Source organism: Engystomops pustulosus, chromosome 4 (genome assembly GCF_040894005.1).
Source record: "Engystomops pustulosus chromosome 4, aEngPut4.maternal, whole genome shotgun sequence".
Lineage (NCBI taxonomy): Eukaryota > Metazoa > Chordata > Amphibia > Anura > Leptodactylidae > Engystomops > Engystomops pustulosus.
Genome location: NC_092414.1, coordinates 113,257,104 through 113,273,088, shown reverse-complemented (window position 1 = coordinate 113,273,088; position 15,985 = coordinate 113,257,104). Strand labels below are relative to the sequence as shown.

The window sequence follows — 15,985 nt, the reverse complement described above, 5'->3', positions numbered from 1 at the left end:
ACCTTTAAAAATCCATACTTTTTCATTTTTCCCTGTACAGAGCTGTGTGAGGGCTTAACAATTTTTACTTATCAATGACTTTATTTATTATTACATGCCGTGAACATGGAAACTTGTGAAAAAATTCAGAATATGGGGAGTTTGGCAAAAATCTGCATTTGCCACCTTATCTTAATGTTTGCGACTTTCACTGTGCCCTCCAAATGACATGTCTCCTTCATTCTTTGGTTCGGTGCTACACCAAGGACATACGTTGCATGTTGATTATTTATGCAGATGCATAAACTTCCTTGTATCCACATTGAACCTCATTTACCGACATAGTCCCCATGCCCTCCCTGTCCACCGGCCACTTCACCCCTCTAAGCACTGGGGGAGATTCATCACTGTTTCTACAACAGTTTACTGGCGTATTCATGGTTCCAATAGCAAATTCTTGGCATAGAAGCAGTGATAAATCTCCCCCAGTGTGTCTGTCACCCTGAAGCCCGTGAACAGCTGTATTACACTACACAGATTTGTGACATCTGCAAAAATAGGCACAGTGCTCTTAATTATAAACCTCACACAATACCTTACAGACAAGGGTGCAGATATTGAGTTTTACAAACGATTCAGCTGTGTACTAAAAAACTTCTTTTATTCCTCCTCAGTTGCTTGCTTCATCCTGTCACGGAGGCAGGAGCTTGTAGATCCAGTCAGTCCCCCCCACCTCCGCTCTTCCCTCCAGCAACCTAAACCTGCCCCTCCACCCTCTATGTTAATCACTGAAATAGTGCAGCCACAAGTAATAAAGAGACTCCACTGGTGAGGATAGGGTAGATTCTGGATATTTTTGTAAGGCACATATGCCATAAAGTCAAACTGGAATGGAGAAGTCAGATTGTGGTCAGTTAGTAGATTAACATTTGATAGATTAGATGGAGAGAATATGTGATGTTATAGACCAGTGTTTTACAGTAGTTTTTTGCAGACTTTCAGCTTTATTAGATGGCTTGGGATGTGATTGCAACGGGAATACTGTGTTATGCCAGGTAGCTTCCAGTGTTCGTGACACTTTGTATGTGTGGAATAGATTCTTGCATACCTTTAATGGTACTAGAGAACTTACTTAAGAAATCTGTATTTGTTAATGTTCAATACCATTGCATTGAAGCTTTTATGGTGAGTATAATCAAAGTAATGGGTTACTGATCATTATTAAATGAAGTCATGTGTCAATGTTGAGATATTTAAAATTTTATGATGGAATGCTTATGCAGGTTTAAGCCTGTCCTTAAGTTTATGAGCTACAAGCTTTTCTTGCACTCGCTGTGATCTTTTGCTTGTCCAGAAAGCATGAAAGGAGTTGTAATTTAAATGATAGCACATAAAATGACAAGCACTTATTCAAATTAAATCAGCAGCCAGAGAAGGTTTAGGACGCTATTATTAAGGGGGGTGTCATGGATCGCTTACCGCAACATTTTTGATCCCTTAAAATGTTACAAAATGTCAGAAAAGGACAATTTTAACTGTGTAAGAAAAAATGTATTTCTTGTTAAATGATTTCTGTTCAGAAGTGAAGATGTGCACATAAATATGCTATCCACCAGAGAACTTTCAGAATAGCCCAAGCGTCACCTTAGGGTTTATTATCTAACTAAAGCTAATACTAAGAAATACTAATTCAAACTAATTACGCTTTAAAGGAAATTTACCAAAATGTATCAAAATCCATCATGATAAAATGGGGTCACTTACTTAGATCCCAGCATCATGACTGTGGTAATCTTCTTATTTGTTATCAATGGCCTCCTTCCTTCTAAAATCAACTGTGACCAGAGCCCCTCGGTGCTGCAGCTTCATCAAGCAGAGGGGGGGGGGGATACAGTATAACAGCCTGTGAAGGTACAGCACAGATGGTCCCTAAAACAACTCCCAGATCCCTTTTGGCTTATAAGAATAATTTTAAAAGTTTCTTTTTAGACGAAAGGGGGCCACGTATACCAAATATATGAAGCTTACCACAGTCACTGTGCCTGGATCTATGAGTAAGTGTCCCTGGTTTATCATGTTTGATTTTGATGGTGTATTTCCTTTAAAGAAGACCTGTCTCCCCTCACACCAGTAATAACTGCTGGTAAAGGGTTAAAAGTCCATAGCACCTAAAATTATCTGCCACTGATTAATTATATCTTAAAGGACATCTATCACCAGATTATTGGTGGTAGATTGTCCCATTAAGGTTGCTTGTTTACCTCTAGGGGAAGATGGAACAGGTTCCAGCTAAATCCCACGGCTCTTGCCGAGAAGATATTGTAAAAAAAAAAAATAAAAAATTAGTCCGGGGTGCATCGCCTGAGCACTTCATGGCTTCTCTGTTCCCTAATCACGCATGCCCCCGGCTGGGGGGGGGGGGGGCCGGGGGGGAGGTAGGCTCTTATCTGAAACCTGTTCCATCATCTCCTAGAGCAGTGGTGGCGAACCTATGGCACGGGTGCCAGAGGTGGCACTCAGAGCCCTTTCTGTGGGCACTCAGACCATCACCCCAGGACAGAGCTCACCAGACCGGACCAAATCCACCAAATCTTCCTGCAGTCCCAGGCAACTGAAGAGATGCTTTAAATATAAAGATATTTTAAAGTGACACTTCATTGGCTGTTTGGAACTGCAAGAAAAGTGAGAAGGAGTGGACAGGGTTGCATTATTTTTGAAGGTCATCCTGCTGGACCCTTCATTCTTCCTCTACAGAGAGACCCTGGACCTTACAATGATGTTCTTTCAACTGTATTGGCTGCTTCCGGGGGCCAATATGATTGAAAGATATGGAAGAACAGGCAGCAATAAGTTACTGCTTAAAATGCCATGTTGGCACTTTATGGTAAATAAGTGGATTTTGGTTGTAGTTTGGGCACTCTGTCTCCAAAAGGTTCACCATCACTGTCCTAGAGGTAATGAACATCCATAATGGGACAGTCTACTGCCGATAATCTGGTGGTAGGTGTCCTTAAATCACAGCTATTTTTCTAATATGCAAATAAGTATGAGAGAGTCAGCCAATTGTTAGTAAGATATTAATAAATAAATGTAGACTAAAAATACAAACTTTTTAGAAGTCAGCGTAAATACTAAGGTTCCCCTCATAAAGTGGATTCCCTTTATTAATATTCAAAGACTCAAAATATGCATGGAAAGTCCAGTCACAATATTCAGCACAGCTCTGCTAGAAAGTGTGTGTGTGTGTGTGTGTGTGTGTGTGTGTGTGTGTGTGTGTGTGTGTGTGTGTGTGTGTGTGTGTGTGTGTGTGTGTGTGTGTGTGTGTGTGTGTGTGTGTGTGTGTGTGTGTGTGTGTGTGTGTGTGTGTGTGTGTATGTATGTAATATATATATATGAATATATTCACACAACACAACACAATGGGGCACATTTACTTAACCGGTCCAGTCGCGATCCAGCGGCGGGTTCTCCGGCGCTGATTCGGGTTCTGCCGGGATTCACTAAGGTCCGTGCGCCGATATTCACCAGGTGTCGCTGCTGCGCCGAGGTCCGCTGGAGTTCACCTGCTTTTTTCTGGTGTATGTGAGTGCTTGATCTTGCGACACAAGTGGCTTTTTAAATTCTGAGGTTTTTCCGAATCCTTCGGGTTGTCCGGTGGCCACGCCCCCCGATTTCTGTCGCGCGAAAGTCGGCGCGATTGCGCCAAAAATCAATCGCGTGCGCCACAATCCAGTGAAATACAGCGCAAAGCGGAAATATTCGGGAAAAACCAGACGGATTCGCGCCTGCGGACCCTTAGTAAATGTGCCCCAATATATATTATATAAGTGATAGAAGCCATGCAATGAAAGAAATCAGTCATCATGGCTGTGTAGTGAGAAATCGGCTAGAGCTCCTGATGGCTGTGCAGCAGCATAAAGTAAGGCACCGTTGTCTTTAGCATGTCCTGTGCATGGTGCCTTTGTGTGTATCAATCTTTTAAAGCATAATTATCTTATAAAGGCTTTGAAAAGGACTATGTATGTAGCTGGTTTATTATAATGTTGGAACGTTCAAGCCAACATCAATTTAGCTCCAAATGGGTTTATGAAACGGTTCTGCTGTTGAAGAAGAGGTGCTAAAAACTTTTCTGCTAGAAGCTATCATTTTTCCTATATTCCAAATGTCATCCCCAAGATGATATTCCCAAATGTCCTTTCCAGGTGATTGCCAGGCACTGAATTAAAATCTTGCTAAGAGATTTTTTTTTTTTTTAACTGATGTTTCATACTCCAGTCGATCCATACTTTGTTAAAGTAAAATATGTACTAGAAGGACAGGAGAAAAAGACTGGGTTTCCTTGAAGAAATGTTATCAGTTTTGCACAATGAGAAGCAAGGTTAGCCGGTAAGCATCCTGGTACGAAAGACACGGAAGTGAACCAGTGTCACGGACAAGGCAGTCTGATTAAAACCTTGCATGTTATAGATCAGGAGTAGTAGAGTAGATGATGTATAGTAATCCTTTAGGACGTGTAATGATGCAACCATTATTTGACCAGCACATGACAAGGGAAGGCTCAGTAGGGAGGAAATTGTGACTTACAGGTTATAGCAATGCAGTATAATATAAACTCTAGGATTTGTCTATTTTTAAGACCATAATATCAGTTGAGACATGCTGAGACTTGTCATTTACCCAAATCTGCCCGGTGTCTCAATTGTTCCCTGCTATCCTACAATAATAATTCCTTTATACACTCACCGGCCACTTTATTAGGTACACCTGTCCAACTGCTCGTTAACACTTAATTTCTAATCAGCCAATCACATGGCGGCAACTCAGTGCATTTAGGCATGTAGACATGGTCAAGACAATCTCCTGCAGTTCAAACCGAGCATCAGTATGGGGAAGAAAGGTGATTTGAGTGCCTTTGAACGTGGCATGGTTGTTGGTGCCAGAAGGGCTGGTCTGAGTATTTCAGAAACTGCTGATCTACTGGGATTTTCACGCACAACCATCTCTAGGGTTTACAGAGAATGGTCCGAAAAAGAAAAAACATCCAGTGAGCGGCAGTTCTGTGGGCGGAAATGCCTTGTTGATGTCAGAGGAGAATAGGCAGACTGGTTCGAGCTGATAGAAAGGCAACCAGTGACTCAAATCGCCACCCGTTACAACCAAGGTAGGCAGAAGAGCATCTCTGAACGCATAGTAGGTCGAACTTTGAGGCAGATGGGCTACAGCAGCAGAAGACCACACCGGGTGCCACTCCTTTCAACTAAGAACAGGAAACTGAGGCTACAATTTGCACAAGCTCATCGAAATTGGACAGTAGAAGATTGGAAAAACGTTGCCTGGTATGATGGGTCTCGATTTCTGCTGCGACATTCGGATGGTAGGGTCAGAATTTGGCGTCAACAACATGAAAGCATGGATCCATCCTGCCTTGTATCAACGGTTCAGGCTGGTGGTGGTGGTGTCATGGTGTGGGAAATATTTTCTTGGCACTCTTTGGGCCCCTTGGTACCAATTGAGCATCGTTGCAACGCCACAGCCTACCTGAGTATTGTTGCTGACCATGTCCATCCCTTTATGACCACAATGTACCCAACATCTGGCTACTTTCCGCAGGATAATGCGCCATGTCATAAAGCTGGAATCATCTCAGACTGGTTTCTTGAACATGACAATGAGTTCACTGTACTCAAATGGCCTCCACAGTCACCAGATCTCAATCCAATAGAGCATCTTTGGGATGTGGTGGAAAGGGAGATTCGCATCATGGATGTGCAGCCGACAAATCTGCGGCAACTGTGTGATGCCATCATGTCAATATGAACCAAAATCTCTGAGGAATGCTTCCAGCACCTTGTTGAATATATTCCATGAAGAATTGAGGCAGTTCTGAAGGAAAAACGGGGTCCAACCCGTTACTATCATGGTGTACCTAATAAAGTGGCCGGTGAGTGTATACCTTACACAGCACTACACAAAGCTTGCCAAATCGGTCCCTGCCCCCAATAGGGCTCAATTCATCAATGCTTAGACATATGAACAAAGATCCACGGAAAGTTTGCAGACAGCACTAAACCTATAACAACAATCTGAATAATTTGGGAGTTATGCTTCTTTCCAATTATAATGTACTGTTAAGTACCATAAAAAATAATGTGGGCATGCTGTGAGTTATTGCATCATAGCCATTCCAGAAGAAGGCATCTAGACCCTTCTTGAAGCTCTCTGCTGTCCTTGCTGTGACCAGTGCCTGAGGCAGACTATTCCACAGATTTACAGTTCTCTTAGTAAAAAAGTCCTGTCCCCTCAGGTGATTAAACCTTGATTTCTCCAGACGGAGACAGTGCCCCCTCATCTTATGATTTGATTTAATCTGAAACAACTTACCACCATCATTTTTGTATGGACCATTCATATATTTATATAAATTAATCATGTCCCCTCATAGTTGTTTCTTTTTCAGACTAAATAAATCTACTTGTTTTAATCTTTCCTCATAACTGAGACCCTCCATACCCCTTATCATTTTTGTGGCTCTACGTTGAACCCTCTCCAGCTCCAGGGCATCCTTTTTATGGACCGGTGCCCAGAACTGGACAGCATATTCCAGGTGAGGCCGAATCATTGCCTTGTACAGTGGTAATATTACATCCCTATCCCAAGAGTCCATACCACTTTTGATACATGACAAGATCCTACTAGCTTTAGAGGCTGCTGATTGAAATTACATGCTGTTATTTAATTTATGAACTACTAGTACCCCCAGGTCCTTCTCAACAAGGGACTCTCCCAGATTTACTCACCAAGGACATATATTGCCTTTGGATTATTATCCCCCAGGTGCATAACCTTACATTTATCCACATTGAACCTCATTTTCCGAGTGGATGACCAAACACTTAGTTTTTCCAAGTCACCCTGCAGCCTATGAATATCCTCCATAGACTGTTTTACTCTACACAGACACAGTGCTATTAATTCCTACCTCTATATCATTAACAATTGTATTAAATAGTAGTGGGCCAAGCACAGAACCCTGGGGTACAAGACTCATAACTGGTGACCATTCCGAGTAGGAATCATTGACCACAACTCAGACCCATCAGACGTCTATGAGGGACAGTGTCAATTGCAAAGTCCAATAAAACAGTATCCACAGCAGCTCCTCCATCCAGGCCTCTGCTCACCTCTTCATAGAAGCAGATCAGGTTAGTCTTATAATTTCTATTCTTAGTAAACCCATGCTGGCTGTCACTTAGTATAATATTTGATGTCACATACATCAAAAAAAGTATATAGACTTTTACTAACCCTTCCAATATTTTCCCCACAATGGAAGTTAAGGCCTGTAATTGCCTGGCAAAGTTCTAGAGCCCTTTTTATACATTGGCACCACACCACACATTACGGAATCTCTGAAGATTTTAGACAGCGGTACAGCAATAACAGAACTGAGTTCTTTAAGAACTCTGGGCTGTAACCCATCTGGTCCAGGAGCCTTGTACACATTGATTTTATTGAGCTTAGATTCGATCATGTCTACATTCAGCCAGTCTAGTATATTACAGGATGCTTGACCCGCACTGCTACCACACACGTCACAAGTTTAAAACCCATTAAGTATCTCCGCCTTCTCTTGGTCTCCAGTCACAGATGCCCCATTTTCTGAATAAAGCGTCCATCCTGCTCTGACCCATTTTTTTTTTTTTTTTTTTTGCATTGATATACTTAAAAAAAGTTCGTAGGCTTCATTTTGCTATCTTCGGCCACCTGTCTTTCATTTTGTATTTTTACTGATTTGATTTCCTTTTTGCAGAATTTAGTAAGTTTGTCAGATTTATATTTTTTGATTGCCCTCTTTTTGTCATTAACTGCCCTTTAAACTAGCCCGTTTATACTTGTTGACTATTGGAATAAATTTAGACCTATAATGACCCAGGATAGATTTGAATTTCTCCCACTTAACATCATGTCATCATGTGTTAGTATCATCATGTGATAGTATTTGATCCTAGTCTATATGCTGTAGTGCAGCCATGAATTTCTGGAAATTAGCCCTCTTAAAATTCAAAGTTTCTGATTTTCCCACCTGTTTTTGCTTTTTAAAGGACACCTGTCATCAGGTCTGTGTCACTAGTCCTGTCACTACTACCTGTTGGAGCAGCTCACAAGGATCCCATCCCAGCCTTTATCTAGTCATTTCATACATTAATCATTGTAAAATCATCATTTCTTTATTATTTAAATGAGGCTGGTCACATGGTCAGAGGCAGTGATGTCACTCCTGTTCCCCCTCCCCTCTCCTCCCCCTGCTCATGTCTGTGTGTAATGTATAGTAAAGCATGGCTAGTGTGTGTGCTGCATCTGCTGACATGCTGCATCCTCCTAATATACAGGTGAGAGACACAGACATCAGCTACACATGAATCTGACATGTTCTGCTGTAACATGGCTGCCTGGAGCTGCTGTATCTCTCCTATACACACACACAGGCTGCAGGGGGCGTGGCCACCAGCACTAGGAAGCACATCATTATACAGCCTCACATCATTATACAGGCTGTCAGTCAAGCACTGGGGGTGTGGCTGTGCCTCCCACTCATGAATAGAGTGGACAGCTTGAATATGCTAATGCTTCATTGGACATTTCACAGGTCATTTGCATACAGCTTTAGGACCTCAATGCTTAGGTTTGCAGGCATGTAGAGGGACAATGAAGGGATAGAGGCAATGCTCTCTAATGGCAGTTTATGAAAATATATTTAGTTTAGGGGGGTTATTTTGCATGACGGGTTCTCTTTAAAGTTTAAGAGGAAAATAATTACCATATATACTTGAGTATAAGCCTAGTTTTTCAGCACAAAAAAATGTGCTGAAACCCCAAACTCGGCTTATACTCGAGTAAAAAAAAATATAGTTTTTACCAGGTTTTTGTGGTAAAATTAGGGGCCTCGGCTTATACTTGGGTCAGCTTATACTCGAGTATATACGGTATGTTATGATTGCTTTTCCCAAGGGTTTCCCGGACACTGGCATTTTGGACAGTCTCCCCATTGTTAGAAATCACATGGTCCAATAATGCATCACCTCTTGTGGGATCTTCTAGAAGCTGCACCATAAAATTATCCTGCAGAAAGTTGATAAAATGTCTCCCCTTTACAGATGAAGAAGAGTTCTGAACCCAATTTATATTTGGAAAGTTAAAGTCTCCCATTATCACTACGACCCCCTCCTGTGCAGCCCGCTCCATCTGTTTATATAGGGGCCCCTTTAGAGATGTCAGGGGGTCTATAAATTACACCAAAAATTAAGGGTTAAGTACCTTAGATGACCTCACCCTGGTCATGCGTAATGATGTAACAGAGCTCTACCTCTTAATGTTCCAGCAGGGCATGATGTAAAACATTTAATATAGCATTTCTTCAAGACTATATTTCTCTAGTTTAATATTAACAGACAGTCCCTAAGTACTGGTAGAAGTGAAACAGTCGCCAGTTAGAGATCACATGATCCTCCATCTGCAGCCATATTATGGTCAGGAATGTCTGGCTGATGAGGTAAAACTTTACATATCAAGAAAGCTGTGCAGAACTTTTAATAGATGCATATTGGTAAATTACTTAATATCCAAGCTCTGTGTAGCCCTGCATAATCTATATGTATAAATAAAATAATCATTATCAATAATAATGATAGTTATAGTAATAATAATAATATCCTGCCCTTCCACATTTACACACACACATTACAAAGCACATGAGGTAAAGTGGACAACCCTTATGAGGGTCACATAGTCTTCTGGCAGTTCTATTAAGCTATTTGCACAAGTGGAGAGGACACCCCCTCAACCACCAACCAGAAATTCTTGAAGTGCTGTGAATTGAAAGTTGTGTATTTGTAGAGAAAGTGTATATAAACATCATTTTACAATGTCTGGCTTTCATTCCCAAGGACCTATGCCACAGGAAAACATATGTCAATTTGGGTAAATATCCTGGGGAACTTTTTTCTTTTTTTGGTAAAAAGATGTAGATACAAACTACTGGTAACTAGCATGAAATGAACTCCTAGATATGCTTGTGAAGTCAATTCAACACATTGGGAAATTGACGCATAAATAAACCTAAGGTCAAATGGTAGTCTAATGAATGGACTTGTCGCATCTACCTGTCTTGTGGTATTTATTCCAGAAGTATTTCTAGGCACAAAACATCTGCTGAAGAATTGTAAAGGCTAATTAAGTTGAACATTGAGACAATATGCCTTAAATTTCCTCACTTACAGTAAACACAAAACTGCATTTGTGAAGTTGATGCATCCGCTCCCTCAGTGAGATGTTGTCTGTTATTGGAGCTCTGCTGCTCCTTATATGAGCCGTGGAAAATGTTCCTTTACAATCTAAACCAGGCAAACTCCTAATAAATGTCTGCTTCTTAATGCCTTAACAGGCATGGGTGGATGTCTGCTTTCTGCAGTATTACAGAACAATTATTCTCTTAAGAAAATATTGTCTTACAAAAGATACGTGATGAGAATCTACATCTCTCCGGCTGGAGAAGCCATATCAGCATGCTACTTGAGCAAACATTTCCTCCTAGCTAACTTTTTATACCTCTTGCACAATTAATTATGAAGAGATACAAAGCTTGACTGGTTACGGCATTTAGCCTACCGCTTTCATATTCAAGCCAAAGAATTTAGCATGTTCCATAAAGTACAAGAGCTGCAACTGTGTTTTGCCTACAAAGTGCTTTTGCTCACTGAAATAGAAAGAACTTTGCAGTTATTGTAATAAAACATGCTGAGCAGCTCTAAATTTTGTATTCTTAAATGGTTAATAATGTAATGTGCCTGAATAGAAAATGAAACATTTACACATTCTGGATACTAAATAAAAACACCAAAAACATCAGATAGCAAAGCTTCTTCTCCTTTGTGAAGTGGCACTTGCTGAAGATGGCCTTCCAGTGCTGATTATATCACATGTCTGCATTTACTAGTTAGATAGAAGTAGTTGTGTTATGGCGGGATGATACAGACCCGCTATATCTATGTGTAGGCCTGTTACCTGCATCAGCGCTATCACCGTTTGAGGATCTCTATATTCCTGGACCTCTCTGCATTATGTGAGAACATAGGGAGAGGGGATTTTGGTAACTATCCTGGAGAACTTTCTTTTTTTTTTTTGCTAAAACATGGTAGATGCATATTTCAATGACTTGTAACTAGTTAAGAAATTAACTAGTTTTTGTGAAATATGTGCGCCTCTTTCCTTTTTCAAGTGATCAGTGAGTACTAATGCAAGATTAACTTTAGTAAGCGGCTCTTAGTGTAGTTTTTAGAGGTAACAGGTCCTCTTAAACTTAGAAACATAGATGTTCTGCGCTTTTTGTTTTTACAAGCTTTTTTTATTTAAAATATTTAAAATGATTTTAAACATTTTTCAAAATTAAACCAATGAACCCAATTCAAACCCTGATACCCAAAAACTAGCAGGGCTGTGTAGAGTACACCAGTCCTAGTTAAGTTGGCATCATGTCCATCATCTTCGTTCCCTCACCACGTTGAGCAGTTCACCTGTAAAAAGTAAAGTTCACATAACTGTGACAGTTTCTCTTAACCAGACCTATTTGTGCTTTCCTCGTGTATACACATAGAACCAGCCCTTTCAACAAAAGAGAAGCCAGGCACTGACACTCCACAGCCTACAAATTGTTGAGAGTCATTAGGCCAAGATAGTAATGCATCATCTCTGCAAACTTTTATTCAGAGAAATCCAGTTTCTCTTTATTCACTCCCTTTTCTAGATTCTCAAACCAGCTTATATTAGTGCTACTTTTGCCCCAGTGTTCTGCCTAACCAATGCTGTGCTCAGAAACATTCTTGGGATACACATTATACTCCATAAGGCTACCTTGCTAGTCTATTGTCTAAGCGGCATGACCTATAGTGGCTGTCGCTGTCCAGTAAGAGCAGGTCTTAAGACAGACCAATTCCAGTTTGCTCATTATGTGCATAGTAACCAGGCCAATGAACGGTGCTAATGGTGTGAAAACAGGGGCACGAGGAAAGGAAAACAGAGGAGGAGCAGGAGATCATACACTTGTTCCTACAAGGAAAAAAAAACAAACATGTCAGGTCCTCTTTAAATTCCAGGTCATATTGACAATATGATATACCTATATATATATATATATATTACTGTATCATGTAAATCAAGAAAGATTTAGGTTATGATTTTTTTTTTTTTAACTCATTTTTTGAAGTGGAAAACTATTGACAGTGTGTGAAACTAAAACCAGGTTTAACAGGCTGTCTAAGACACTTCAATACATTTTTACATATAAAAGAGCTCCAAAACACTCCAAAGAACCTGCATAAAAATGGGGAATATTCACACCAGTGTCTTATTACCTAAAGCAGTTGTCCATTTTGATAAACCTATTTTACTAGAGGGATCCCTCCAAAATAAGCTGATCCTATTGTGTCCCGCTCTCCTTGATAACTGCCCATGAAAAAGAAACTGGGGCATATTAAAAAGAAGCATCTTCAATTTGTTGCTATTTTTTTTATATTTTATTTCTATTGATTTTAGTGGTGAAAACCCTAGCATAAAAATCTGCAAATTTTAAATTTAATATACATGGGTATATGAACCATTGTGATGCTTTTTCCTTCAGAAAAATGTATTTCCACATGAATGTCAAAACGACATGTTTTAATGCAGTTTTCTCTTTGTGGTGGGCAAAGTCGGCAAAAGCTTTATAGTACTGTGGGAAAATAACAGAGAAATGCAGTTACACAAAATATGATTTTTTTCCAAAACCACAAAATGGTTTGTTTTTTAATCTTTCACCATTTATTTTGCTATATGAATACTGATTCAAACCTTTGAATGAAATGTCAAATTCATATAATTCATGTATTGAAAGTCTAAAGTAATTAACTTTATAATGCTCCCTTTTCTGTGGCCCCTTCCTCATAGTGCCTTTTCTGTAGCCCACTTTTTATACCACATATAACCAAGTATGAGTCGACCTGAATATAAGCCGAGGCACCTAATTTTACCACAAAATAAACTGGGAATCTTGACTTGAGTTTAAGCTTAGGGTGGGAAATGCAGCTGCTACTCATTTATTGAAATGTCCAGCAGCCTACCCTCATTAATAAAATGTCCACAGCAGTGTCCCCTCAAAAACAGTGGGCCTCCAAAGGGATGTCCAGCACTGCCCCCATAGTGATGTGCCCTGCCCCATAGTGATGTGCTCTGCCCCCATAGTGATGTGCCCTGCCCAGCCCAGCCCCCATAGTGATGTGCCCTGCCCAGCCCAGCCCCCATAGTGATGTGCCCTGCCATGCCTAGCCCCCATAGTGATGTTCCCTGCCCGGCACAGCCCCCAAAGTGATGTGCCTTGCCCAGCCCAGCCCCCATAGTGATGTGCCTTGCCCTGCACAGCCCCCATAGTGCCTTGGGGAGAAGAGGAGGATCAGAGCCAAGTATACCCCTGCTTTAGGGCGATATATTACACTCTAATCAAGAACATACAAAAATATTTGCCATATAAAAAGAATACAACAAAAGTAGACTTTTGGGTGGCTCTTTGGGTGAGTTGGGGGGCGGGGGGAGATGTGTGTGTGTGTGGGGGAATTTTTATTAAATTCCTGTAATGCGACATTTGAGCAGAACTTTCCTGGGTCTAGTTTTTTCTTGCATTTTTTTCTGGGTGTATGCGGAGAGCTTACTGAATTTTAACAGCATCCCCGATACTAGTTGTTACTAGTAACTGATTTGCTGTTCCTAACTAACGTTTGTTTTCCTTTTTTCTTTTTCTTAACGTATGTCAGGGTTATCTTCCAGCGAATGTGGAAAGAAGGGATGGGACTCTGAAAAGAAAGCAGAAAGAGTATTTTGCCTTCATAGAACAATACTACAACTCCCGAAATGATGAAGCAAATCAAAGCACATATAGACAGGTAAATATTGGATTGTGAGTGATTGTGGGCCATCTTACAGTATACACAAGTAGAATAAAAATTGCACACATGTATTGTAGCTCTAGTGGCCATATTCTCAAAGATACAATAGCTTGTTTGTTATCTTCAACTAAAGCATTTTTGTATAAATCAGTAGTGCAGATGATAATAGTAATCTTGCTGATATTATCACAATGTGATAATCTATAGTTGACTTTATTTTGAATTTTAAAGAATATGCAATAAGCTCTGAAGTGCTTTGGTGGGTTATAGTAGAACCCCTTCACCAGTTTAGTTGTCTCTGAGGAGCCGGTATGCTGCAGTTTCCGTAAGTTCGTCCGTCTAGCCTTGTCTACCCGACATTGTTGAAGCCAAGATGGATGAACTGCACAAGGGCGGGATTTCAGTTGAAACAGAGGAGTGATGTCTGTATAAGCAGGCAGTCCGGATAAAGAAAAGGGCATATCTTAATTGCAGCAGTGGTTGTTGATTATGTCCCAGGGCCGGAGCCCAGAGGAATTCTGTTAACGCTTCCCAAAGCCAGAGTCATTTACATATTTTTTTTAAATCGATTTTCGGGGTGTGGGGACAGCAATATAAAAGGCATGTCTGGATTGGTCAGGAGAATTTCTATAAGCAGGCATTCTTCGTTTGGGTGGTTAATTTTGCATGATAGATTTCCTTTCATGACATATTATAAAGTTTACTATTCTGACCTGCTGTATTTATTTCCGAAATAAAAAAATGCTTCAAATATTTATATATGTTGATTGAGATTAAGATTGAATATATATTTAAGAAAATGTGGTCATGGGTATCACAGCTCTGCTATTTCAGCAATCTGTTCATGTCCAGGTACTTGGATCACAGATTTCAGGAATATACTGGAATTGCGATATAATTGTATAAGTTTGCTACATGTTTCTCCTTTTTTATATTTGAGAAGTAGCTCTTTTATATAGTGTTAAATGTTTTACCTTTTGAGTATGTCTGAAACCTGACATTGCACACTGAATTAAGCAGACGTTTTGCCTTCTTCAATAACAAAAACTCCTTTATTCATATAAACCTAAATGCTAATTGGTCAGTTGCAGCTCATAAGTGATAAAATTCAAGCAATTGAGCGTCTTATTATCTTCCATAACTAATGTAGTCATAAGCAGGGTTTACTGTTTCAATTTAAGCATCTTATTCAAAGGACTCCACTTGCCCTTCAAATATTTCTCATCTGTTAGACACTAGTCAACAGAGGACTTGTAAATATGCAAATATATTACAGCAATATAAATGGAAAGCATGGACATGTCTTGTTGTCTAAATGAATTGTTAATGCAATGTGCAGTTGAGGGTTTAGTAATGAAACTAAATTGTTAAAGAGAAAGTGGCTGTGAAAATTGAAGCATATGTATAAGAATTAATATCAAAACTGAAGAAAAATCTTTTTTTGTGTGTGTGTTTGCAGATTCAGATAGATATTCCTCGAATGAGTCCAGAGACATTGATTCTTCAGCCAGTAGTCACAGAGGTTAGTACTAAAAGCATGTTCTACTTATCTATAAAATAAACTGTTCACACCTAATCCACATTTATGTATTATCTTTTTAGCTACCCCACTTGATATTTATTATTTATCCTTTTAACTCACCATCTATTATTATCATTGTCTATTGTACAGATTATAGACTTCCTTCTATGTTCTGGTTACCATTTGTAGCAAATCTCTCATTGGAGTTAGTAGACATGGATTAGTAGAGTGGAGAAGTGGATTACCTAGGCAGTAGTTACATAGCGCATAGACGTACATAAACTGATTGTACAAAGGGGGAGGGGAACGCGGCGGGCACAGAGATGCGAGAGCTGCTGGCCACAATAGCAGGGGAAATAGTGACACGGAATATGGACTAATCACAGCAGGTCCCAGTGGTTGATTGCTGTGATTGGTCCATTTCCAAGAGTGTGCATCAATCCCCTTTCAGCAGCTGTTTTAGTACTCAGAACCCCATTTATGTGCCCTATAATAACCCCTCTGTGCTTCCTTC

At 40.1% G+C, this 15,985-nt stretch overlaps 1 protein-coding gene across 2 annotated transcripts in view; it reads left to right on the top strand.

Annotated features, from left to right (window-relative positions):
• The window catches only part of TBC1D22A (TBC1 domain family member 22A), a 373,643-nt gene that overhangs the window by 72,691 nt on the left and 284,967 nt on the right, over positions 1-15,985 (top strand). For both annotated transcript variants that reach the window (XR_011854935.1, XM_072147091.1), the window contains exons 7-8: positions 13,818-13,946; positions 15,409-15,471. Coding sequence is in view for 1 of the 2 variants with exons in the window: in XM_072147091.1 (XP_072003192.1) it covers positions 13,818-13,946; positions 15,409-15,471 (192 nt within the window). In the remaining variant the exon portion in view is untranslated. The remainder of the gene's footprint in view (positions 1-13,817; positions 13,947-15,408; positions 15,472-15,985) is intronic.